At 29.0% G+C, this 26,785-nt stretch overlaps 1 protein-coding gene across 2 annotated transcripts in view; it reads left to right on the forward strand.

The window, feature by feature from the left end:
- LOC145841038 (AT-rich interactive domain-containing protein 1B-like) overlaps window positions 1–11,379 on the forward strand; it is a 30,288-nt gene extending 18,909 nt beyond the window's left edge. For both annotated transcript variants that reach the window (XM_082948394.1, XM_082948395.1), the window contains 12 exons: window positions 120–280; window positions 1,071–1,778; window positions 2,906–2,999; window positions 3,065–3,452; window positions 4,681–4,852; window positions 5,836–5,966; window positions 7,116–7,222; window positions 7,916–8,841; window positions 9,071–9,197; window positions 9,292–9,438; window positions 9,789–9,922; window positions 10,527–11,379. In XM_082948394.1, the coding sequence (XP_082804520.1) occupies window positions 120–280; window positions 1,071–1,778; window positions 2,906–2,999; window positions 3,065–3,452; window positions 4,681–4,852; window positions 5,836–5,966; window positions 7,116–7,222; window positions 7,916–8,841; window positions 9,071–9,197; window positions 9,292–9,438; window positions 9,789–9,922; window positions 10,527–10,671 (3,240 nt within the window). In that variant the 3' untranslated portion in view covers window positions 10,672–11,379. The remainder of the gene's footprint in view (window positions 1–119; window positions 281–1,070; window positions 1,779–2,905; window positions 3,000–3,064; window positions 3,453–4,680; window positions 4,853–5,835; window positions 5,967–7,115; window positions 7,223–7,915; window positions 8,842–9,070; window positions 9,198–9,291; window positions 9,439–9,788; window positions 9,923–10,526) is intronic.
- The last annotated feature ends 15,406 nt before the right edge of the window (window positions 11,380–26,785 follow it).

Here is a 26,785-nt window from a genome sequence, read left to right on the forward strand (position 1 = left end):
TATAATGAATTAGAACTAAACTTTAAAAATAATATTTTGAAATGTTTTTGTATAAGAAATATATGTTTTCTAACTAATTTTTTTTGTATCTATGACTAATTAAAATTTTAAAACAACAGGTTAATAGTCAGAAAAAATGGAATGAGATTAGTCAGTTGATGTCTTTAAATACTTCTAATACGTCGGGTTTTACTTTGAAAAAACAATATTGTAAGTATTTGTACGGGTATGAATGTAGAGTTGAAAGAGGGGAAGAAGAACCTCAAGAAGCTTTGTCAAGGTAACCATTATATCTACATATTATATATTTGGTAGGATAGAAAACTAGTTAGTACATTTTAAAAGTATTAATATAAAGTTTTTTATATGATGGTGATTTTCTTCTTAATTAATTTAGTTTAACTAAATGTTGTTTTATTTTTTCTTGATTTGTAGCACTGCAAAAGATGAAAAAGTGATATCAGTGCAAGCAAAAAGTTTAGAAAAGTTTAAAAAAATAAATAAAATTCAAGACAAAAAGTTAATAAGAAAGTACAAAAATTCTATTGAAAGACAGCAGAATAAGATTAAAAGAGAAAATAATAGTTCAGAAACTACTTTAGTAAGTATTATTAGAAAAGTTTTAGCAAAGGACAATTTTAATAAAGCAATTTTTAGATTTATTTAATCTTATGAAAAAAAAGTTAGAAATTTATACTAGATAAATAAAAGTTAATAGAACTAATATAGCTGTAAATTGTCACTCTCAGTTTGATTCACAAGAGAAAGAACCAGAAATGAGCTTGCAGTTACAACAAGTAAAATCAGAACCTGATATTCTAGAAAATTATGTACTTGTTAAAAAATCTAGAGGTAGGCCTCGGAAAAATTTAAACATCCAAAAAAACTCTTTAAAGATCACATTAAAAAAGTTAGTGTGAAAATAACCTTTTTTTAAGTTATAATTATACGTCTAATAGTTTTAAAAAATGTTTAAAACTGGGAATAGAAATGTTGAAATTTTATAGCTCTAGTATTTTTTTTATCATTACGTTCACTTATAGTAAATTAGATTTCATAATTACCAACAGAATAACGGAAGCCAACCGAAAAAAGAAAAATCAGCAAGATCAAGCAGCAGCATTAAAAGAACAAGAAATGAAAGCTCGCGTTCAACAACAGCAAGCTCGAATGCAATACCCTAACAACTATCCTGTTTCACAACATCCCCATGGTGCTAGATACCCGCAACCGCATCCATCTTACCCGCATTACATGCAAAAATCAGCTGTTCATCAGGGTTATCCTCCGCAGCAGCAACACCCAAATTTTCCACCGTCCCACGGAGCAAGATATCCGCCTCAAACAAGCGGCCCTCCAACAATACACCAGCCTGGTAGCGGGCAAATGCAACCTCAACTGATGCCTAACTCAATGCATTATCCGCAAACACCGGCTCAACAACATCATATGCCGTCTCAACAACAACACAGTTCTGTTGGAGATCAGGTAAACAACATGATTACGTCAAGAACCGATGTTTCAAAGAATGAAAACCCTTCAAAACTTCGCGTTGGTTCACCTTCTACCAATCCTGCAGGTGAACAAGCTACTGCTGATGGAAAGCAAAAACTTACTGTTGAACAACAACACCCAACAATTGTAAGAGCTCTTCAACAAGGGTCCAATTACAAGAGTCCCACTTCTCAACAAGCTTACTCTCCTTCACAAAGATCTCCTTACAATCCACCAAGACCTTACGGTTCCATGCCTCCTCCTTCTCCATTTAACCAATACAAGTTTATATAATGAGTTTTCAATATATCTTTTTTTTTTTACTATTAAATTGTTAAAAAATTCAAATACTGTTTTTCAACTCTCATTTGAAATTTTTCATGTAGAATCTTTTTTTAATAATAACAAATTCAAATATTACACTAACACATGTTTTTAGGTGTTAACAAGTTAACACACTTCAACGGAGCTCTATAAAAAAATAAATACTGTAAGGAAAGAATAGAGCTAAAGAAGGTATATATATATGTGTTAATTAAAAATAAGAATAAATACCATATTGTTGTAGATTAATGGTTAATAATACATCCAATATATAGTGTTAAAAAACTGTTATAAAACTAAACAATATTTGTAATTATTAAGTCTAAATTATGATAGAGTAAAGTAAAATACAAAATAAGATAACAAATCATAATATAAAGCACTCACATGATAGTTCAAGAAATACTGATTCATAAGATTGAACCGTCGTTAAACATTCAAAAAAATATTTAATAATTACCTCACAATATTACGTTCTAATACCTTAACATAAAAACAAGTTATTTACCTTGCATTGCAAACTAGATTCTTTATGTTTGGAAAAAAAGCAGTAAACACTTTAATAAAAAAAAAATTTAGTTATTTTAAATTCATAATAAGTAATCTATTGTAAATAAAAAGAAGTAAAACAACAAACATTAATTACTGAATTAATAAATAAGTTAATAGTTAAAGGTAATTAAAGCTATAGAAACTTGGGGTAATATATATTTATAAAATTTATATAATGAATAAATCTGAATTTCAACATAAGTAAAGTTAGATATAGTATTTATTCTTATTTTTAATAAGCACATATATATATACCTACTTTAGCTTCTATTCTTTTCTTACAGTATTTATTTTTACAGAGCTCCGTTAAAGTGTGTTAACTTGTTAACACGCAGAAACATGTGTTAGTGTAATAAAGAAAGAGTACTATTTAAACTTGTTATTATTATATTTTCCAGTGACCTTGTTTCGCTAGGATCTTTATGAGTAAACGCTTAAATTTATATTTAAAATAGTTTGAAAATTTGTTTATATACTTAAATTTTATTATAAGCTGTTGATAAAGCTTTATATAAACTATGATAATTTTATACAGTAATCCTCAAAGGGGTAATTATTCCTATGATCCGAGAAGACCTTATCCTGTTGGTACCCAGTATCAGAACAGTGCCAGACCTCCCTACCAACAAGTAGTTTGAACTTTAAATTTTAAGAAAGTTGTATAACATTGAAATCAAAAACAATTAAATATTAGGGTTTTGGTTCACATCAGCCGGGAAACCTAAAAAGATCTGGTGCTGAGCATCCTTCTGGACAGCCTCCTTCAAAGTACCCAAAGTCTGAAATGATGTCATATCACTCAGCCAGCTCAAACGGACCGCGATACCCGTCACAGATATCACGACCGTCCATTTCTGGTTACAACCCGCCAAGAATGACTGGTTACCGTGCACCGAGGTCAGTTCCTGGTGGAAGACGAGGAAGGAGATCGCATCATGGCAACATGAACAACTATGCAGCTGCAAGGCCAAGTGTCTATCATGGTTCAGCACGCCGACATTTACGTCATTTTTTCCCACCTGGTTGCGTTGAAGCAACTGAAATAAAGCTCACCAAGTTTAAGCGAAAAAATTGTCGCGACGGTTTGTAAATTTATTGAACTATAAATAAGTTTAAATTGATGATATTAAGGCTAAGATTGATTTTTTAGTTTTCTGTGTAGTAAAACTAAAACTTTTATCTGCAACGAGCGTTTTAATGGTTAATCACTGCAATAACTGTAATACTTGAGTGACGTAATTATGCAACCAACTTAAGCTGCTGCAACATTCAGAAACTTTTCGCGCTGATGTGACATCATTAAGGCGTGACTGGCGGCGTGAACTTCAAGAAAGAAAACGCCGGTAGTAATGATTTAAATAAATTTAAGTCTATATATTTAGTATGTAATTTTAAGTTCGTTTACTAATGATTCTGCGAACGAAAGTGACAGTCGAGGTACCGTTTTTAAATGATTACTTCAGTGTAGGAATTAAAAATTGTGTATACAGTTAAAGGAATATTAAAAAAATTTAAACGAAAAAGTAAAACAAACTTTTGTACAACTATTATAACATAAAAAAGTGTATGTTAGTTTGATGTAGTGTTTATTAATTTATGTACACAATGTATAAATTCTTTTAATGGCATTGTATGATTTTTCATATCAGATATTAACTGTGGTTGCTATTTATCAAAGACTGTTAAGTTTGATATTATTTTGTTTTTAATCTTGCAGTAATAAGTTCTTAATAAATGCGTCATCATAAGTATTCTTAGTAAAAAAGTTATAATAAAACTAAGTGACGTTTTTATCAAAACTTTAGGCTTAAACTTTCAAAAATTATTTTACTCTTTTTAACAATGACAAACAATATTATGTTAGTCTAGTATAAATATCGTAATGCTCGTTCACAAATTCTTCACTTTGCAAATTTAGTGTGTTTAGTTGTTTAATATTTTAAGAACTACCTATATCAATTTTAATCGCAGATTGTTTTAAACTATAATGATAGTTTTAAAAAGTGAGCTTTATGAACAAAAAACAATTAATTATTTACTTAGTTAATGTAGTTTACAGAAAGTAAATATTACAATTTATTTAAAGCTGTATTTTTTAAAAAAGTGATTTTTTTTTTGTTTAACAATAGATTTTAAAAGAGTTGAAGTATTTTAAAGTTTAAAAAAATGTTTTATTCCTAAACTTAATAACTGATTTTACATATTATGTAGACAAAAATGACAGTTTTTGGTACTAACTTACTACTTTCAAGTTCCGCAAATTAATACACACTAATAGTTTAAAGAAAATTATATAGAAAAATATTTTAGTTGGAAGTTTACAAGCATGGAAACTAATAATGTCTCTTAAAAGTGGCTTGTTGGTTGAAAGCACTTGGGCCTTGAATGTTCTTACTATTTTGTTAGCTGATAACCAAACGATTTTGCAATTCAAATTATCTCAGTTACCTGGTCTTCTCGAATGCTTGGTTGAATATTTGAGGTATTTATTTTAGATTTTTATTTAGAGTTGATAAAATACAAAACATTAATAATAACATTTCATTACAAGTTTTATAAGTTTTTAAGTTTTTAAAGAAAATTTTAAGAAAGTTTTTTTTTAACCCTAGCCGTAAAAATTATACAAGTCTTTTAATGACCACACTAATTTATTTATTTAGATCTAATATTTATGTACAAAACCTTATTAAAATTACTTCTAGTTATATGAGTTTTACTTATATAAAGATAAGGGTGATATTTTTTATTTCTAACTAAAGTAGTATCGAAAAATTTTGAAAAATTTAAAAGAACATTTTTTTAGTAAAACAAAAATTTAATTTTTATGGTTAAATCAAGTAAGCCATTTCATAAACTATTAATGAATATGAAGAAGTTCAATTTTGTTTATAAAAAGCAGTGTTTTAAAGCTAGTCAGTTATATTGACTAACATATAATTTTTCTCAACGAACAGTTTACAAGTATATGTTACTTTAGTTTACATGTTACTTTATTTTTTTTTACTATTTTACTACGTGAACTGTTTACAATTATTAAAAAATGTTCAATTTGTTTTAACAAAACTAAAATCTAATTAAGCGTCAGTTTTTTCAAACAAATTCTAGGTTTGTATATTACAATTTAACGAAATAAGTATACGCGACAAATAAATAACTAACCTGTATTATTTTAATCCAGCTATACGAACAACATGTTTTATGATTGCTTCTTAATAACTTTATATGTTTTTCATTCTTATAACTTATATAAACAAAATCAACTTTAAATAAAAAATAATAATTATCTGTAAAACTAAAAATAATTTGACTTCACATTCAACTAATATCTTAAGAGTTTTTTATTAGATTAAAATGACTTTGCTCCATTGTTAAAAATATGTTGTTGCTTTTATTTAATCTATAAAAAAAAACATTCTAAAAGACTTTTCAAAAATCAGTGCATTTAACAAATTTAAATTTCAACAGAAAATACTTGTTTGAAATTTTTACGCTTGAAATCGAGAGGGATTTGCTAGGATTAAAAAATATTGATAACAATGAAAATGTTAAAAATGAATTTTTAACTGAAGAAATTCCGCAGATAAAAAATGTATCAAGTAAGTTCTGTTTTATTAGTCTTTAACTTGATTAGTTACAACAGTAATAATAAAATTCATGACATTTTATCAATAAGTAGATTTAAAAGTTTTGTATCCATCCATTACTATAAATTAGCCGAAATAATTTTTTCTAAAACTGATCAAACGAGCGTAGACTACAAACTCACAATAAGCTGATAATGTCTTAGACGTTGGGCTGTAAAAGATTTGGCTTCGTAACATTTTTGACCTAACCCACAAACGGTCGCTTTAGTGCTTATGCCCTTAAGCCCGCTTGTTTAAAACTCAACAGCGGTTTCTCGCGACTATGCCTGCCTGATGAGTACTAATAAGGACAAAACCGGTCGTAGATTGTCTCGGATGCTGTTGTAGATGGTCGTTTTATGAAGTTCATGATTTATTAGTGTAAATTAGTAACAAAAATTGTACATAAAAATAACTCTAAAAATTTTAATTATATGTTTTAGAATACGTAACCGTAATACAACTCTCATAATAACACAAATAGTTCACTACTAATTCATGATCTATAATACATATTTTCTTAAATATTAGTTTTGATCACAATAAGGCTTTTATGGAGGTTAATTGACTTAAGAACTTCAGGGCTTTGGTGCTTACTTAGTTCATATCAAAGTTTTCCAGACTCATTTTCAAAAGCGCCCTTGGCATAAATTTATAAAATTTTTCCCCCTCCTTTATTAAATATCGCACCTTATTTAGTGAATTACCCATTTAATTTTTTACCTTCTTATAAACTTATGCTCCCTGATAGGCAAAATAGAACTTAAAAGGCCATACTGCCCACTTTTGGAAACCCTTACTTATATTGATAATTTTACAGTGTTTTAGGGCTTATTTTCAGTAAAATAAATATACACAGTAGCCTTTTCATATTTTTCATTAAAAATGCTCATTTGAGTAGATGTTTAAATAACATACTGTTATAAGTTTAACTGATAATTGAAAATGTGTTATTTTAACTTACTTTTACAAAAAGATAAATTACTTTGGATCATTATTTTTAAGTCATTATAATATTTGTTTACATTTAAAACATGAATATTTAGAAGTTTTTGCTTCGTTGAAGTACCAGTTATGTTTTTATGTTTAAACTTTTACTGAAGTTAATTATTTCATCGACAGCTTTAAACATGAAGGGAAAGTTTACCAAGAAAAATTTAAAGGTTGAAATCAATAGTGACGACAGATTTGTTGTAGACAAATCTAAGTTGTGGTGCGAAGTCAATAAGGTTTTTTTTAATTTGTTGTTGTTTGAAGGTTTATGAGTTGAGAAATAACTTTTAGTAAGTGTTTTAAAAAATATTGTTGTTTACTTTATAAGTATTGTTTATATTAAATCCGACAAATTTAAAATTTATAATAAAATTAAAGCTACCAAAAGTGCGACTTACAGTTAACTAAACCATAAAGTTCTCAAACTTCATTTAAATATTTTACAAAAGAAATTTTTGGTATTAACCAAGTGTTTCAATTATATAGAGTTTTAGCATTTTAGTAAATAAATTTTTAAGAGTTTATTTTTTTAAAGCTGTTAGAATAGTATTTTGTTTTCAAATGTAAAGTGATAATACTAGTTAATTAGAAGTTACGTGTTGAAAGTAGATGTTTCCTAAGAGACATATGATATATTGTTTTGTAATGTAGGAATGGCAACCATCAATATATTAGCCAATACTTCCTTTTTTTTTTAATTTAAGACTTTTAGTAGTTTAGTAAAGGTATTTTAATGAGCAAAAAGTAATTAACAATACATAAGTAGTTTTAATTACAATTAAACTAAAAGCTGTTTTAGTTTAGTTGTAATTGAAAACGCTTGTGTATTCGTAATTATTTTTTGCTCATTAACATTACTTTTACATTGATTACTTTTTGTCTATAATGGTATTTTGACCAAAAAATGCATTTAAGTTTTTTGCTAACAGCTGAGTGCGAGTGACAATCTTTCACACATTGTCGTCGGTTTCTTACAAGAATGTCTGAAACCTCTAAGCAAAGAAGTTGTTTCCCAAGCAGGCTCCGACGAAAACAATGGAGACAGCTTAGGATGCACTTTAGAAGAAATTCTATCCGTGCCACCCTCCATCACCGACCTCGAAAAAAGTTCCGAGGAAAAACCGGTTAAGTCGAAAATAGAAAAAGCTCTTTCGCTCAACAACATCGTCCTAATTGAAAGCGAGGCGGTGGGCGATGAGGGTCACGTCAGAAAAGACTGGGTCGGCGCCACTCTCGGCAAACAATGGAAAAAGAGGCAGCAAGAAGTTGCCAGCAGGGCCGAATGCGTCATGAACATTGTTCGCTCTCTTTCCTTCCTTAGCTCCAACCATCGGGTGATGTTGAAGCAGGAAAAGTTAATGAGATTGCTTTCTGGTTTGATGCTCATTCGCCACAAGCACCGCACTCTCGCCTCTCGTTCCGGTATCAGCTCTGAATTGGCACTAAAAGTAAACAATGCAAATAATCCGCTTGAGGCGCACAAAATCAACAACAGTTATGTAATAAATGAATATTCTTGGTTCCGGTATTCGGAAAACTCTCCTGCTAAAATACCGAAAAGTACGAGGTGGGTGCTGCACAAGACTCCTTCTAACGACAAAAAATCGGAATCAGATTCCGTGCGACCTGTGCTAGAAACAGAACAAGTTTACAATGACACCTGGTGGTGGACGACCGTGAGAAAGATGCGCGAGGACGCCATGGTAACCATGTGTAATTTAGCGCAAAAATGCGAAATTTCAAATTTGGAAGATGAGGTTGCGTACAATATTTTAGACAGCTGCCTGCATTGGACGATTTGTACTTCTAGCGAGGCTCAAGACCCATTTAATGCAGTTCAATCCGGTTCTAATCCGTTAGTTTTTTTAATAAATGCTACTGGGTTGTTTGATAAATTTTTATTCTCTTACAAAGTTTTAAAACTTCTTTTGGTCTAGAACAAAGTAAATGCAAATTACATACGCGGTGTTCATTTTTAAAAGTTTTAACTTACACTAAACTTTTTGTAAATATAAAAGTTTAAAGTATCATAGGTTTCTTGAGACTTGTACAATAAAAAATTAATGTATAATTTCGATTAACAGGTCATTAATATCACCTCAGAGTTTATCAATTGAAGTACTCACTAAATTGAGTATGCGAAGCATTAATGTGGATTTCATACTTGCAGTTCGTCCTTACTCAAAAATTGAAAAAATGTTTGCATTTCTGGTTAGCTTTTTTTAATTGATTTCGTTTTCTTTACATATAAAATTGTTTACAGATTTTTATAAAAAATCTTATATATAATGTTTTCTTAAAACAGATTAAGTTAATAAGTGAGCGTAAAGAACTAGCATTGCGTGAGTTTTCTTTTGTGTTGATATCAAATATTCTTAATGCGTATAAAGATACGTCCCGGACGATATGCAAGCAAAAGTCTGCAGTCAGCACCTTTATTGCATTTTTAGAGGTTGTTTGAAATTGTATTTTATATTTTCAATAGCTTTTCGACTTACCATAAGTGTTAAACTTTTTCAACTTGCAATTTCTTAATGAATATATTTTTAGTAACTTTTGTTACCTAAAGTTAAAAATAAACTAAGTCAATTACCTTTTTACAAAACTTAAATTACAATTACTACTTAAATATTTATTTTTTTATTTATTAGCAATTCTGTACATTTAGACTTATTAAAAACTCAAATCCTACACAATAATTTTAAAGCTAAACTTTTGATTTAAATTATCATTTTTACTGTTTTTAATTTTTTTTAGTTTTAGATAGTTTTTTGACAAATAAAATTTAACTTTTATATAAAGGAATGTGAATCAAACGGGAGAAATAGTATTAATATGTTTCCATCTCAACATCAAATTAATTGTGGTACCACAAACTACATGATGATCAAATGTACTGATATTTTGCAAAATCTCGCAAAACTCCCAGAGAATCGGTAAGTAAGATTTATCATACAGGTAGTATATTTTAGGTAAGTTGAAATATATACAACTTAAATTGTCGTTGCCAATTCTTATTTAATTGTATTAAAGAATGTTCTGTGTTTTGTCCAAATTTTGTTATATAACAGTTTTAGTATTTAGTTATAACAATTAATATTTTGCTAGATTTGTTGATTTTATATAATTCTCACTTTTTGAAAAATATTTTTTACTTTTATATAAAGTTATCTGACACTTTTCTATTAGATTTAAGAAGTGTTGTCAAGTTTGTTGCTGTTGTAAACATTTACTTCATTAAGCTTACATTATCTAAACCCATTTATTTTTTTATTTTTTGTAGCTTTATTTTTAACATACTTTTACTAAACGTTTGAATTTTTTGAACTTAATTTTTTAAGGTTATATTTATTAAAATATAGAAGTGTTGCTATTAAGTTTTCAGTGGAAAACTTTTAGTGATATCGTATTGCTAGTTTGTACTTACAGCTTGCGTAAACGGTTTTTAAATGCTTAGTTTAATTGGGTTCAAACTACCCTTATACATATTTAAAACAGAGTTCTGTTTTATTTTAAAGATTCAAAACAATAATTTCATAGAACCCTGTTCATCCGACACCAGTTCCGCTTGATCGAGTTGTCAATGTCCAAAGTACTTCCAGAGAAAGTTACAAAAACTTTGTCGAGCGTCCTACACGATTTGACACAAACATCGCCAACAACTGATGACACGGTTGAGTCATGACATCGCAAGGTTGTCACGTGGATGTAAAAAGATTGGACCAAACTTTTTTCCCATTTGAAAAAGTTTCGCTGCTACTAGAACTTGATCATCCAAACGTTTTTTAGCAAACAACGAAAGAATTTTAACAATACGAAGATACGAAGATGTAAAATCAAGTTATGGCAACTACATTTGTATTTACTGTGCTCTCTTAAGTTTGTATTGTTCTGCGATGATATAATGCCTTACAAAATGTGACGCCATCTACAAGTATAATCTATTATACAACAACAATAAAATTTAGGATAATCAGGTATTAGTGTCTCTTCCCTAGTGTTTAGCCTTTAAATAAAATGTTTACATTATTTTACTTTTATTTGTCTTTTAAATTAAATGTTTTTGTTTCTACTGATTTAATAATAACTTAAATAATAACTAGATAATTAGTGTTAAGATTTGTTTCTTTTTACTCTTTTTTTTCTTCTGATTTTTGTTAAAAGTATTCATTTACAAGTTTTGCGTATTTTACCGTCCATTATCTATTGTAAGCGTATTTTATGATAATTTAATAGTTATAAGTTTAAAACTGACTAAATGTAATTTTCGTTGTCACTTTACATTGAATCCATCCACTTAAAAGTGACCTCATATTTCGTTTTTTTCTTTGGCGTGAACTGGTGTTTAGTTTTAAAATAAACAAACATACAAGTACTAGTTTTCATAAAAAATCAAAACTATTAAAGCCTCTATGGTAAATGTTGTATTTCTTAGACCATTAAAACATATAAAGTTTATATGATTGCTTCTTTATTTTCTGTTTGACTATGTTTTCTAATACAAAGTGAGAAGAAAAATCAACTTGCAAAAAAAGTTGATTTTTTTTCCATTTAAGTTTAATTTCTATTACGATAATATTTATGCTTTTTAAAGATCAAAATTAAGTATATTAAATATTTTGCTTTGCGTATTTTTCAAAACTATATAAGTTGTTTTAAATATTTTGTTAAATCATGGTAGTTTTTAGCTGTCAAGTTACAACTGATTCGTTACTTAAGTTTTCTCAAATATTTCTAAAGTCAGACATTAAAATTAAATTATATATTTCCTTTAATTGTTGTGACAATGTTGCTCAGATGCAAAATAAAGTAACTCAACAATTAAACTAAGTATGCCTGCGCTGATTGAATCTACAAAAGTTATTGCTTTTCGGAAAAACTTTTAATACTGTTTCGCCATTATTATATTAATTGGTGTTAAAATCAGGATAAAAAGTGTGTCTCCGTTAATTTGTAGCTATTGAATGTATTTTTTGTCACCAATAATTAAATTCTATGTTTTGATAAATTTTCATAAAAAGTTAAATTTTTAGAAAGTGTTTGTGCATTGTCGCAATTAATAAGATAGTTCCAGTAGTTTATAGAAAACAGTTTGCTTTGACTAAAACTTAACAAAATTGTATTTATATCTACATATAACGTAATAAAAAGTCTTATTGTAGACATCCAAAAACCATGCTCGTCGGAAATTTATAACAACTTTTTATATGCAAATACTTTATTACACTAACGGTGTTTCGCTACCCATAAAAAATGAACAGTAGATTGGTTGCTTATGAAAAATGCAATCTTTAGGTTTTCATCTAAAAATTGTTTTATATGTGACAATTATCACAAAAACACCCTGTGCAAATTTTGCTGATTTGGAAAACCAACTCTTTTAGATTTTCAGGAAACAAAGTAAACTATATGGGACCCAAAAAATGGAACTTTGGAGTTTTTGGCTAAAGTTGTTTTTATGTGGAATTTATCACAAAAATACATTGTGCGATTGGATCAACAAATTAAATAAAGTTTCAATAAGATGAGTAGTAATATTGTTTATTGAACGATAAAAAAACGCCCAAAAAGTTTAGTGTAAGGACCTGGTGTACAAAGGAACCTTTCGGTTATCGAGTCGTACACCACACGTAGTTAATCAATTTTATAATTATAAAAACTTAAAATTATTTTATATCTGAGTATAGTCATTGGGTTTTAATTGCATTGGATTAGTCTAGATCAGGGTTTCCAGAACTTTTTTGCAAATGGCCCCCTTCAACAAAATTACTTATAAACTACGATAAAAAACACCAAAAACCTTTTTTTTTGCTCTTCGTCTGCAACTCAAGAATATCTAGTGTAAGTTTCTAAAATACACATAAGACCTTTTTTTTTTGCTCTTCGTCTGCAACTCAAGAATATCTAGTGTAAGTTTCTAAAATACACATAAGACCTTTTTTTTTTTGTTCTTCATCTGCAACTCAAGAATATCTAGAGTAAGTTTCAAGTTTTGGCCTCATGGCCCGCACTCTTCCCCCTTTGCTGCTCGTGGCCCCCTAGGGAGCCACTTTGGGAAACCCTGGTCTAGATTGTAGAAAGTGGTAGTATGTTATTTTAGTGTATTAGTACATACTTACAATATAGCAAACGATTTTTGTGTAAGTAGACTTACTGAAATGTGTAGCTGTCAAATTTGAACTAGTGCACAAAATTGCACGAATGGTCACTTTGCACGAGCAGACAATTTTGCATGGAGACTTTTTTACACGGGTTGCATATTTTTTTAAAACTTTAATTATTTTTTCTTACTATCACTGTTACCCTTGGTCAGTAACTTTTATTTTTTAAACTTTTTAGTTTTTAATAGTAATTGTTATAAGTTATTTTTTTTACTTATACTGTTACCCCTTACCCTCGGTCAGTGATTTTTTTTTATTAATTTATCTTTTAGTTTTTTTTTCTCTTTTTTTTACTCTCATGCAAAAATTTAACTCGTGCAATTTTGACCTGTCCCTACTTAAATATGCTATAAAAAAAGTTTAATACTTAAATGATAAGCTGAGATTTTTTATAAAATGTAAAACTGATTTATTATTTTTAGCTTATTCAATACGATAAAAAAAAAACTGTTTCACATTGAAAACCAATATATTATTTTTTCATCTTTACACTACTATTTTATTTATAGCTAAACTTTATGATTGCTGTATTTATTAAAATTTAAAAAACCGATAATTTTAAATGAAAAGATTTATTTTCTATTGCTAAGCATTTTTTTTTTATTACAGCTTTTTTAGAAGTTAACTTTACTTAAAAAAAAAAGGTTAAGATTCTTTTTTTTTTTTTTACAGATTTCTTAAGTAATTTAATACTATTTTATTGTTTTATCATGTAGAGTTACCAAATAATTGAGTATCTGTTAATGCTCATAAAAACTAAATTGGGAAATAACTTAGTCTACTTTTGTAATTATTTCTTAAAAATATTTTAATAAACATTTTTATGTCTATTAAAATGTTTTTTTTCGCAATAATTAAATTTTGAAAAAAGATAACAATAAACAGTTTGGAAAATATTCGTTCAATTTTATTTATTTGTTTTTAAATATATGTTTTTCTTTAGTTCATAGTTTTTAATTGCTGAAATCTATTTTCAGCCGTTTTTTTTTCAGAAACTATTATACGTTAACATGACATAGTTTCTATTTTTCGATTAGGTTTTAGTTAGACTGTTTTACTCATGTAAGTTTTAAATAATGAAACTTTTGGAAACAAAAAATATTATGTATATGCTATAAAAAAATTTTCGCCTTCGAAACTGTGTAACAAAAATAAAAGGATTTAACAGAATTCTTACTTGAAGAATACCTTCTTCTGTGAGTACAGATGTTAAAAAAATTATGTATTTTGTTAAGAAACATGTACTTTTGAAAGAGCAGCAGTTTCAGCAAGAAAAAAAAACTTTGAAAAGGAATGGAAATGCGGTTCCAGATGAATGTGTCTGCCTAGTAATTTCATTTAGAAAAAAAAATCAGTCGTATTCTCTCGCAGGAGCTGTTATTATTAGTGCGGTACAGTCATAAAAAGTATACATGTAAAAACTTTAATCATTCTTGTTGCATTAATATTTTAATTAAAGTTATAGTAATAAGCTCTTTTACATAATAGCTTAAATCAGTAGCGACTATAACTTTTTTTTTAACTTTAAAAAACTTTTGTTTACATTTTTCCACCTAATATTTTATAATGTTATTTTCTGTTTAATTAACCGATAAGTAACATTAGATGTCAAGAAGTAATTATGGTCGTCTTAGACACAGTTTGCCTTACTAAAGTTTCATAAAAAATAGGCTAAGTAAACAAAAGCTCTTCGTAATACTACGAATAAATTTAACTAAAATGTACCCTTTGAATTTTGTTTAATTTATGGTTTTTTAGCACTTAAAATTATCTTAAAGCAGTGGCGCGTCTAGGTTTTTTAAGGACAGCAATGTTTTGTTTTTTTTAATAAAAGCGTATTTTTTTTTACGAGCCTGTGATAAATAATATAAAAAATAATGTAAGTGTCTACTCAAATTTTAAAGCATTTGTTTATTATAACAGAATTATTAAATATCAATAAAAATAATTATAGACCCTCTACCAGCCGAAATCTGCTATGCGTATTGTGCATAGATGAATAAAGTTAAAAAATAACAACTAATTTTAATCAAGTGATGGAATAAGTAAAATAAAATGTTAATAAATATAAATTACAAAATTAAATACACAAAATTATGTAAATAAAATATGATAACGTTCATTAAGCTTCACATTTCTTCGTCTGCTTCGGTTTCATGATTTTTTTCTCCTTTTATTCATTCCTTTGTGTACATTAGATCGCCTGTTAAAGCGGTCTTTTGCAAGCAACTCCCACCTATCAGTTCTTATGTTTAAGCTTTTTAGGTCGTACTTGCATACTTCCTTAAAACAAAGTTTTGAGCGACCTCGGTTGTGTTTGCCAACGACCAACTCGCTATACAACAGAGACTTTCGGATTTGCTCTTCACCCATCCTTAAAACATGACTAAGTCAGCAAAGCCTGCGCTGACTGAGGGTAAAGTACATGGTGGTAAGACTAGTCGTCCTTGTTGGTGATATTTTATTGACTACCGTAATCCGTGTTGTGTCTTCGAGAAAAACATACGAAGTTGGAGTGAACCTCTAAAAGCACAAAGCCAAGGCAAAAAAGAGAGACTCCAACTATTGCCCATGCATCAGGGTCTCACTCTCCACAACAATAACAATAATGATAATAATAGTAACAACAATAATAATATATAAAGTTTATTAAACGACAAAAATACGCTTAAAATATTTGGTCCTAGAACCTGGTGCACGAAAAAACCATTCGGATATCGAGTCGCACACCACGGATATCTTTTAACGTCTTGTTCAGGACAGTACATAATAATGATAATAGTAAAATTTTTAATAACAGTAGCACTAATGATAACAATGATAGAACTTTAACTATAAATGTTACTCGAAATCTAATAAAAGGTACAAATATGAAACTGATTAACGTTTTCTGTTCTAATAAAATAATTAACAGCAGTGAAGTTTTGCGTAGTTCTAAAACGAAGAACTATGAAAGTAATAGTCGTACTTATCGTAAGTAAAATAAAATATAATTCCTGTAAAATAAGACTGCATGAAATGTTGCATGTTGTATACAAAGTACGTGTAAAGTTTAATAGTAATGACATTAATAATAATGATAATACTGATTGTAATGTTAGGATTTATATTGGATCGACGTGAGTCTATTTTAAAGATATATACACTGGTCACTAGTATACTTTTAATCATAAGATTAAAAATAGCGTTACAAGGAAGTTATATTTTGCTTGACAGTATTTAAATAGGTATGTACTGGAGCATCCTTTACTACTTCAAATGTAACATTGGTGACGCAAGAAATATCTATTAAATATGCATTTTATAACTGATGGTTAAAACATCTGATGAACAAAAAACAAAGTATTTCGAACAGCTGTGTACACAATGACAGTTTTACAGTTAAGTAACATCTTTGCGCACTTTTACCTTTTTTTTAAACTTACACTTTTCATTTAAAAACACACATTATTATTTTTAATTTTTTTATATACTTGCTTGAATTTTATAATTCTATATATCATTTTATTATTATTTTTTTATTCTTGAAATTGACTTTATACCTTTAATTTTTTTTACATTTAATTCTTATATGTTTTCTTTCAAATTTAATATAATACAAGTGTTGTTTTTTTGATTCTTTTCACATATACGATCAATAAGATTCATCTTTTGCTGCAAGCTTAAATTAACACATTTAATTTGTTTCATATCTTTACAAAACAAATAATTATGTAGCAAGGCTCCCAATTGAGCCACTTTCAATTGAATAAAACAACAATGCAAGTTTATGAAAAGTTATTTTTTTTTAATACTAAATTCATAAAAAAAACAATAAGCAACAAAACATGATAAAAGCTAAAACTTTTGGACAAAATAAAAAATTTCTGCTGAAGAGTAAGAATAAAACTTAATTTTTGTATTGATGAATAACACATTATGAATATAGTAGTAAAAAACAAACAAAAAACTATAAATTTAAATTCATTTCAATAATTTTTTATAAACGACAAGAAAAGTTCTTAAAATAATTAGTCATAGGACCTGTTGTACGAAAAAACCTTTCGATTATCGAATTCTACACTAATTGGATACAGCTTATGGTTTTGTCCAGAACAAGATTTATGCCAAAAAAAAAAAGAAAATGTAAAGAACTTTTTGGAAAATAATTTATACAAACATATGAAATCTTATATAGAAGACTTTTGTCCATCAGTAACAAATCTGGGACACGTTCAAAATCCACCCAGTCCAATTCGAGAAGTTAGGTAACATCGAGTGTAAAAGTTAGGGGTAACAGTGATAGTGAAAAATAAATAAATTTAAAAAATGCAAAAAACATATAAAATAATTAAAGATGTAACGTTAAAATCATCAATTAATCAACGTATAACTAGAAGTATTGCTAAAATGATAAAAGAAAACTTAGAACAAGTAAGTGAAAATCGTGCCAAAAGTATAAGTATATGCATAACAATAATGCTATAAATAAATATTTAAAACCGACTAAGCCTAATAGTGATAAGTTAATTAATATGCCTAAAACTTGTAATTGCTGTAAAATAAATAAAGATAACTGTCCATTAAAAGGTATTTGCTTAATTAAAAATGTAATTCATAAAGTAAAAATTGAAAGTAAGGGCCCTGATAAAAATCATATCGGAAGTACAGCAGGTAGTTTCAAAGATAGATATGCTAACCATAAACATACGTTTTAAAATATAGATAAAAAACAAAGCACGCGTTTATCGGATTATGTGTGGAGCTTTTTTCATAGGTACGGTAAAAGGCCAAACATGGAGTGGAGTATTGTTTCAAAGATCAAATATACATCCAACGGAGTAAGTAAAATTTGCCCAACTTGCAATACAGAAAGAGCAGTAATTGCAGCAGAAGATAAAGACCTACTTCTGAACAAGCGGCAAGGTTTATCAAATATTTGTCCTCACAACGGACGATTCTACTTTAAATAACTCTGTCTACTTATGCACTTAATTATTTAACTACATTTTCATATACAATCACAAACACTAAGTTTAATACTACATGTTTTTAAGCTGAAAAACTTATTGATTAATATGTTAAATTTATTATGGCATAACATTTCTGCACAACTTAATTTATGTTTCATTTAAAAAAAAAACTTGACAATTTTTAGAGCTTTTTTGAGGTTAGTATATGCTTCTATTAAATTTTTAATTTCTGTAGACAATTTTATATTTTTATGTTTTTATTCCAAACTTTGTTTTTAAACCATAAAGTTCGTTTATAGTTACTACTAACAAAAATATTATACATAATTATACATGCTTTTTTTCTAATGTGTGTTAATATTTTAAAGACTCCGTAGATCTGTTCTTAAATTTATTTGAGAGTAGTGAAACGCCGTTAGTCGGAATAAAGTTTTGACACAAAAACATCTGTGGTAAAATAAATTAAAATATATATATATATAAATCGGGTGGACTTTGATAGTATATTAACAAAACTACTCAAATATGCATTTCGTTTGCAAACAAAACTACAGAATTAAAAACAAAAATAGTTTAAACTCATCAAAGATAGTGTTATACAACAAATAAAAAGTATGACCAAGAAACTGTAGCCTAGATTTTGGTAACTCCTGGTATAATCGACGCAAACGCGAATAATAACGTCTTTTTTCTGCGCACAAGTGAGCCACACTACCGATTGGATGAATCGTCTTATTATCAAAACTTTGAATCTTTCTGATTTGGGGTGAAAGGTGAATTCACCTTGTTTGTCAATTCCTTAGGCAAGATGGAAATCTTTGATCCCGAAATGACAAGAAAAAATACGTTTGTGTTCGAATTTGATACAAAAAGCATATTCTAAGGTAAATTATTTAGGTCTAATACGGGAAATTTTGTCAACTGAAAAACCCATTTCTGCAATCCCTTTGTACCACTGTTGTCAATCTCGTAAATCTTTGCTATCTCGTTGACTTTCAAATTGAAACCCTCTCTCGTGTCTGACTCTGGAGTATCCTACTTTGGTGAGACTTTTACCCTAGGGACATCACTGAAATCGCGTGCAATGCGACCTCTGGATACGGCTTCCCTTGGCGGTTTCCCCGCCTAAACACCGTCACCCCTACTAGTGAGACTTTCAGATTCCACGTTCCTTGGCGAGACCTTCGCCCTAGGAACAACAAGGCAATCATCCTCAGTATATCCTTTTGATATAGCTTCTTTTGGCTACACCCCCGCTCTTACACCTTTATCTCTACTAACTGAACTATTGGCTTTCTCATTCCTTGGCGAATTTGCTTGGGCTCCCTGATTTCACTTTAGATGCGTTCGTAGAGATTGATCTTTCCATTGACATTATCATATTTGGTTTGCTTAAAAATTATTTGTTATTTAGTAATATTATATAATAATATTATAATCATTTTTAGTTATACTGGCAATATAATATAATACTATTACCGTACTATCATGTTTGGTTAGTTATAATAAAGAGTAATAAAGCTCTTACTAAATTACTAGTTACAATAATTAATGTACCACCCTACTTACTTCTTCCTAATAGTTAACCAGTTTAAATTATTTTTGCTGCCATCTGTAAAAGATTGAGAATGAAACTTTATTTACATCAAATACATCTTTAATTATGTATGGCCATCTGTGAAACATAAACCAAGTTAAACGCTTCTTCACACTTTGTTTCTCCGCCATAATTCCGATATCGGGCTTATTAATAATTTTTTTTGTCTACCTTTGGTATTATATATTGGTAATATAATCACTCATTGCAATTGGTGAAAACTCCTTATCAACTACTAAACTGCAACTCTTTTTTGTGCACGACTCTGAAGTCGCTTTGCCTGGTGAAACCTTTGCCCTGGAGACATCACTGTGGTTTCCCTTAGCACAACTCTTTGATACGGCTTCCTTTGGCGGCTCCTCTAACCTAACACCGTCATCCCTCTTAGTTGAACTTCCGGGTTCAACGTTCCTTGGTAAGACCTTTGCTCTATGAACAACAATACAACTTCCCTAAATGCAACTCTTGGATACGGTTTCCTTTAGCAGCTCCTCTGCCCTAACATTGTCATCTCTGTTAGTTGAACTTCCGGGTTTATTGTTCCTTGGCAAGACCTTTGCTCTAGAAACAACAATAAAATTTTCCTCAATGCAACTCCTCATACATCTATCTGAGCTCCCTGATTCCTCATTTGGTACGTTGACAGGACCTGATTTTTAAACTGACAATAAAACTTTTGATTTGCTTATTTGGGTAGGTAGAGTTAGTTTTTTGAATTGGCTACTGGCGTCTCGGTTTAGCTGTCGGGGGGTGGTCTTAACTATCGGGTGAACAACTTTGGTGTGAGATGGAATACACCCAAACACTCTCCCTCTCACTGCAGGGAGTTTAGGTGCCCGTTTTTTGGAGAGTACCCCATAGTCTTATGACGCATACTGCACCTGTCTGAAGGAATGTGGCTCGCCATTGGATGTGACGATGAGTTATTTGGCTTTATACTGGTAGGGGCATGACTTGTTGTTGGGTGTAAGAGCGAGTTCTGTTGAGCTTTCTGCCTGCTAACCCTCCTGAAGTTCCTGTTTCATCTTAGCAAGTCTTTGTTGAGATGCAAGTGCCTCTGCTTTTTGCCTGGCTTTCTCGAACTCACGCATGTTTTCAATTTCTAAGTATTGTCTTTTAAGCCGTTCCTGCTTCTTGATCTCAAACGCCAACTCATTTTCTAATCTTTGTCTATCAATCCCCTGCTTTGCAAAATTTGTTATGCCTGACTCCATATGGTTATCATGTTCTACACCAGCATTGCTGCCAAGTGTATATCCTGAGTCAGCATGTCCGCTCGGAGGGCCTGGTAGCACTGGCGGAACAGGTACTGCCTCAGAACGTTTTTTAAGTAAAACTGTACTTTCTAGTTTAGATACAATGCATAACAAACTTTTATTGCCTATAGTAGCTATTTTACTTGAAAACTTTACAATGCTTGTAAGAGCTTCATTTTAGAAATAGGCTGTTATAAATTATAAGTTCACTAAGACATTGAAATTAAATTTCACTTTAAAAACTGTACCAGCTGACTGCAAAGTAGCAATAGCTATAAAGACAGTCTAAATCAGGGTTTCTCAAACTCATTTTCTTAATCGCCCCCTTTTCAGAAACGTGGAAAAAAATCGCCCCCATGATTTTACAAAGTAGTTTACAGGGCTTGGTAAAATAAGTTACATTTGTTTTCTTATAAGCCCAGTTAAGTGTATTAAAATACTTAATTATTAAAAAGCCTTCTGTTATCTGTAATCAATCTTGTTTAGATATAAATTGTTTTGAAACTAATAAAACTTTTAGGGTAGTGGTGGACAACTATTGTAGTCAGCTATTCATATTTACTAAAAAAATATTTCTTAGTGTCAACTCCTTAAAAAAAATGTAATTGCGGGCTGAATAATTTAAAAAAATAACATATATGAAAATTAAAAAACTCAAACAAAATTGTAATAAAATGATTTAGTAATATTGTGATCTAGGAAACACTATTCTGAACTGAAAACCAAATTGAAAGTGTATTTCAAAATATTAAGTATCAAAAAACTAAATTTTGTTTATTTTGCACAAGTAGTTTTCAAGTTACTTAGCGGGTCGAAATTTGACTGGATCTTAACCGTACGTTATCCATCTGAAATCTTAACTTAAACCTGACATTATAATAATCTCTCATACAACGAATTTCGGACATTTAGAAGTTAATACTAAGTAACTTATTTAAGCCGCACAAAATACTTAAATTACTTTATAAATAGGCATATTCTAAAATTACTATACCAGAGATAAAAAAACTATAAAAAAATGAACAGTTTATTTTACACATAATAAATATTAAAACATAATTTCTGATCTAGTTTGAGGAAGTTTGACCAGCTGGGTGATTAACTCACATGAAAAAAGGTTCCATCTACAGCTTCAGTTAATGCAGTAAAATTATCAATTCAATGCTAAGATATATTATAGGCAAGTTAGTTATAAAATTAAATATTAACTTTAAATTTTTTAAACTATATGTTTTGTAGTAGAATACCATTGAATAGTATATGACTTGGAATAACCTTAAGGAAACTAAACCTTAATTTTAACATTTTCTTTTTTCTTATTTTCATTTCAAAAAAAAAATCTCAAGTTTTACAGTTAATTCTGTGAACAGAAAGTAATCAATCAAAAAATGCTTTTAATTAGGTTAAAATTTTGTTTTGTAACTGTAGCAGTCTTTTTGATGGCTTATTTGATACTGTTAAAATTTATTTTTTCTCTAGTTATTAGCCTATAATAATTTACCAGAAAAAAATAACGAAAAACCAAAAGCTAGTGTTGAACTATTAAAATAAACAACACATTCTAGTTGCTAATAAATTAAAAATTAAGATAAAACAAAAAATAGTTGTATTAATAGTTTAAAACTCCTTAATATACAGATTTTTTAACAATAATAAATCAAGTTAGAAAATAAAATTGAGTTTAAGATTCTTTTAAATGAAAAATTTGAAGCCATTTCAAATAGAGATCTCAAGTCTATACTCTTTTAAAACCAAAAAATACTTTGAAGTAAAAACTTTAATGGTTATCAAGATTTTTTATTTATACAGGTTAAACAAGTAATAACAAATATATGTCAAATAAATTTCTTTAAAACAAGTACTTTAATCACTATGCTATAAAAACTTTTAGTGTAATGTAAAACGACAAATATAAACTACAAAATTAACCAAGTCAAAATAAAACTATTAACAGATTTAAAACATAAACCATTTAATAATTACAGTAGACTTCCGCTTGAGTTCGCAGTTGGAACAAAATCAAAAAGTGCAAACTCAAAAATTATTAACATTTTTTTTACAAAATGATAAATTTAAATATGTTATATGCAATAACGTTATGCATATATAACATGAAATCAACTAAAACATATAAAAAAAACATTCATTAAAAAAATGTATCTATATAAGCTATTAAATACTATGTATTTTTTGTTTTATTAATACTTAGTTAGTAATAAACTTTATTTAAGTTAAATTTAAGAAAATATAAGTTTGCACTTTTTTTTGGGTAAAAAGTACGAACTCAAGAGGAAGTTTACCGTAATTAGTATTTATTAGGCATTATGCAAACCTGTTGTAGATTAAATAACTTAATGAATTTTTCATTATAAAAAGACTACTTAAATACGATACAAACCAGGATAAATAAGAAGTGTTTTAAAAGATCAAATAAAATAAAAAAACTTTTATAAAATAATATCTGCTACTGAAGTCTAATATAATGTGAAGGATGAGGTTCATGACTGCTTGCATGTTTTTCTAATCTAATTCTTAATCAGTAAATAAAGCCTCTTATACAAATATCTAGACTAGATCTTTTGCTCAAGATGTTGATAACTGAACTGAAAGCTTTCTCAACAACATAGCTAGAAGGAAAAACTATAAACAACAATCTAAATTCCTCTCAAATGATTGGATACTTTTGCCGTAGTTTTTATTGAGCCCAAAAGCTTTCATATCGTTCTTTGGAACAATAAACTTAAAGTTCAAGGTCAGTTTGGAAGTCTGAGAAGGTTTACTGTAAGTCGTGTAAAAGATCTGCCTCGAAGGGATCCATACTTTTTTTTATTATTATCTTTATTATTATTTTTATTTATTTATTTTTATATTATTTTTATTATTATTATTATCCATATTATTATCTATATGAGAGCTTTTTTATATTATATCGAAATTTTACTACTTAATATGTTGAAATTGTTAAAAATTCCAGATTTTTTAGGTTTTTTTTTGCGTAAGTTGTCAAATTCCAGGTTTTTAGGTAAATTTGCAACCCTGTATAGTTTTATTTCTTAGTCTAACTTAATGACTTTTCAAAAAACAAATGGAAATTTCATGAGGTGATATAACTATCACCTCATGATATTTCCAATAAAAATAAAAGCATACAGGGTTGCCAGTTTACCTAGAAATTTAACAGTGTATAACATAGATTTTTACAAACCATTAATTATCCAAAATAACATATATTTCAGGTTATTAAATGGTGAGAGGGATTCCGATCGTCTATTATCTATGTGATCATTTAGATAAAACATATATAAAAAAAAATATGTAATTTACTTGAAAGTAGGAGTCATAAGTACTTGATTTTTTCTCTATATTTTACATAAACAAAATAAACTTTTTTTGTTTCAGTTCTACCTCAGGGTCAAATATTTCATAGGAAGCTAAAATTAGTAAATTAGCAATATAAAAAGTAAAAATTTTATGACAGCCCAAAATTTTAAAATCGCCCCTTTTCGCCCCCCTACTAGTTGTCGCCCACCCTTTCGCCCCCTTACTAATTATCGCCCTCCGAATTACTAAAATCGCCCCCAGGGGGGCGATATCGCCCACTTTGTGAAACCCTGGTCCAAATAGTATTTACACCTTATAAATTCAATATTAATTATTAAAAATATAGCGAAAACTCAAAACAAAATAAATGTTTTATGGTGTTTACTCTCGTAAACTTGTAGCTGATAACTAGTATTTATAACTTTCTGATAAAAAGTAGAACCGCAAAACCTATCAGACGGGATAAAGTACATATTCACATGGTCATGTTTTTAACAAGTAGACCAAAACTAAAACTTGAATAAAAATTTGTAGAAAACTGTCGCTATCTCGTACAAGTTCTACTTATATAACTATTTTTGGCCTGGTTTAATAAGCAACGTGCGCTCTAACTTATATAAAGTAGAAATCCCCAAGATAACGCTTAAATTATAATTGCTTAAATATACTAAAATGAATTACTTACCATTTACTAAATGTTTAATAAATCAGTTACTTAATTTAAATTGAGTTCGAATTTGTGATCATGAATATATTTACAATGAAATGCGAAACGAAAAGATGATAAAAAACTGCGCAACATTACACTAGAATAACAGAAACTAAACACTACATGTTTAAACCAAACTCAAAAAAACATTCTAAAATCGAAATCACTTCAACAAGATTGAAACCATTAAAACTTAAGTGCAGCAAAAAGCTGCACTGAGTTCAGACCACTCAATGAAGTAGAAACTAGAAAAACTGAACTGCACTGATTACGCGATATTCTTAATTTATACTCGCTTGAAAACAAAAAAAGAAAGTAAAAAAGAGACAATTACCGCTCACGCGGTACAGCTTCAAGAAGTAAACAAGTCAGAAAAAACCCCTAATTAGAAACAACTCTAAACCGCTACCAAGCGGTTACATTTTCACTCCTAAAACGGTTAAATTGGAGTTTCAGCTACGGTTTAGAAAAAACATTAACTTTACTTTGCTAACAAGTCGTAAAACTTTAAAAATTTTAGATGAAAAATTTTAGATTCTGACAAGAGAACGATTACACAGACAAAATACACTCTTAATTAAAACCGGTGTAAAAAAACTTCGGTGTGTGGTATTTTCTTAATTTTTTTAACTTTACTTCAAGTGTTACGTTATGAAGATGCTTAGAAATCAGTTAAAATTATGTTTAAGTGTCAAAATGTTTAAATGTAACTGTTAAAGCTTTTAACCATCGGTTGACAAAAAAAAAAAAATATATATATATACATCAAAATAGAACTTAAATGCTAGAAGATATTATATGCTAAAAACATTTACCAATCAAATCAACATCGTTTATAAAACTTAAGAGTTGGTTAGAACACATTAAGACTTAAATAACAGAAAAATGTAGACAGTTCAAAAAATCTCCTCGCCGCCGGAACTCGCTCCGCCCCTGCACATCTCCTCGTCGTCTGACCGGTCCACGCCGATCCGTCTCCTCGCCTCACCCAACGGTCTCTTGGCGCCACGGAATCCGTCTCCTTGCCTCATCCAGCGGTCTCTTGGCCCTACGGACCCGTCTCCTTGCCTCAACCAGCGGTCTCTTGGCCCTACGGAACCGTCTCCTTGCCTCACCCAGCGGTCTCTTGGCGCTACGGAATCCTCTGATCCGTCTCTTCATACATCTCCTCTTTCATCTCCTCGTTCCTCACCTCGTTCATACGTCTCCTCTACCGCTCCTCGCCGATTCGTTTCTCGAGCCGTTCGTGCGAAAGTGCAATTAAAGTTCAAGCAAAAATATAAAGAAAATACTATTTCAAGTATTTTCAAGTACTTTTAAGTATGTTTATAAGAAACTTAAAAAACATTTATAGCTTCAGTTTAAACTAATTATTCATTATAAAAACTTTTAGTATATTAAAAACATTTCACATTCAACATGAGTTAGTTGACAAAACAAACAATTATATTCATTTCAAAAGCTTAAATTTGTTTCGTAAACATATATAGCTCTTGAACTTTATACTAATTTATAAAACTTTAACATTCTAAGAAAGTTAAAAACAAAGTTGTTGTTAGCGTTTAAATGTTGAATAAGATATTAATAGCTCAAATGACCTTATTAAAATTGTGTTTTTATAAGTAAGCTGAAGTGTATAACAACAAAAAACAAGCCAATAAAGTTTGTTACAAGCAATTAACAAGGTCATTGTAAAAAAAAAACTTTAAATATTATAGTTTAAAGTTTGAACATAACATTGTTGCTAAATATAAAACTAAATTAAGTTTAATAAACTTAAGAAATTTCACTTCATTAACCGAT

Source organism: Thalia democratica, chromosome 7 (assembly GCF_965202585.1).
Source record: "Thalia democratica chromosome 7, ktThaDemo2.hap1.1, whole genome shotgun sequence".
NCBI classification, from domain to species: Eukaryota; Metazoa; Chordata; class Thaliacea; order Salpida; family Salpidae; genus Thalia; species Thalia democratica.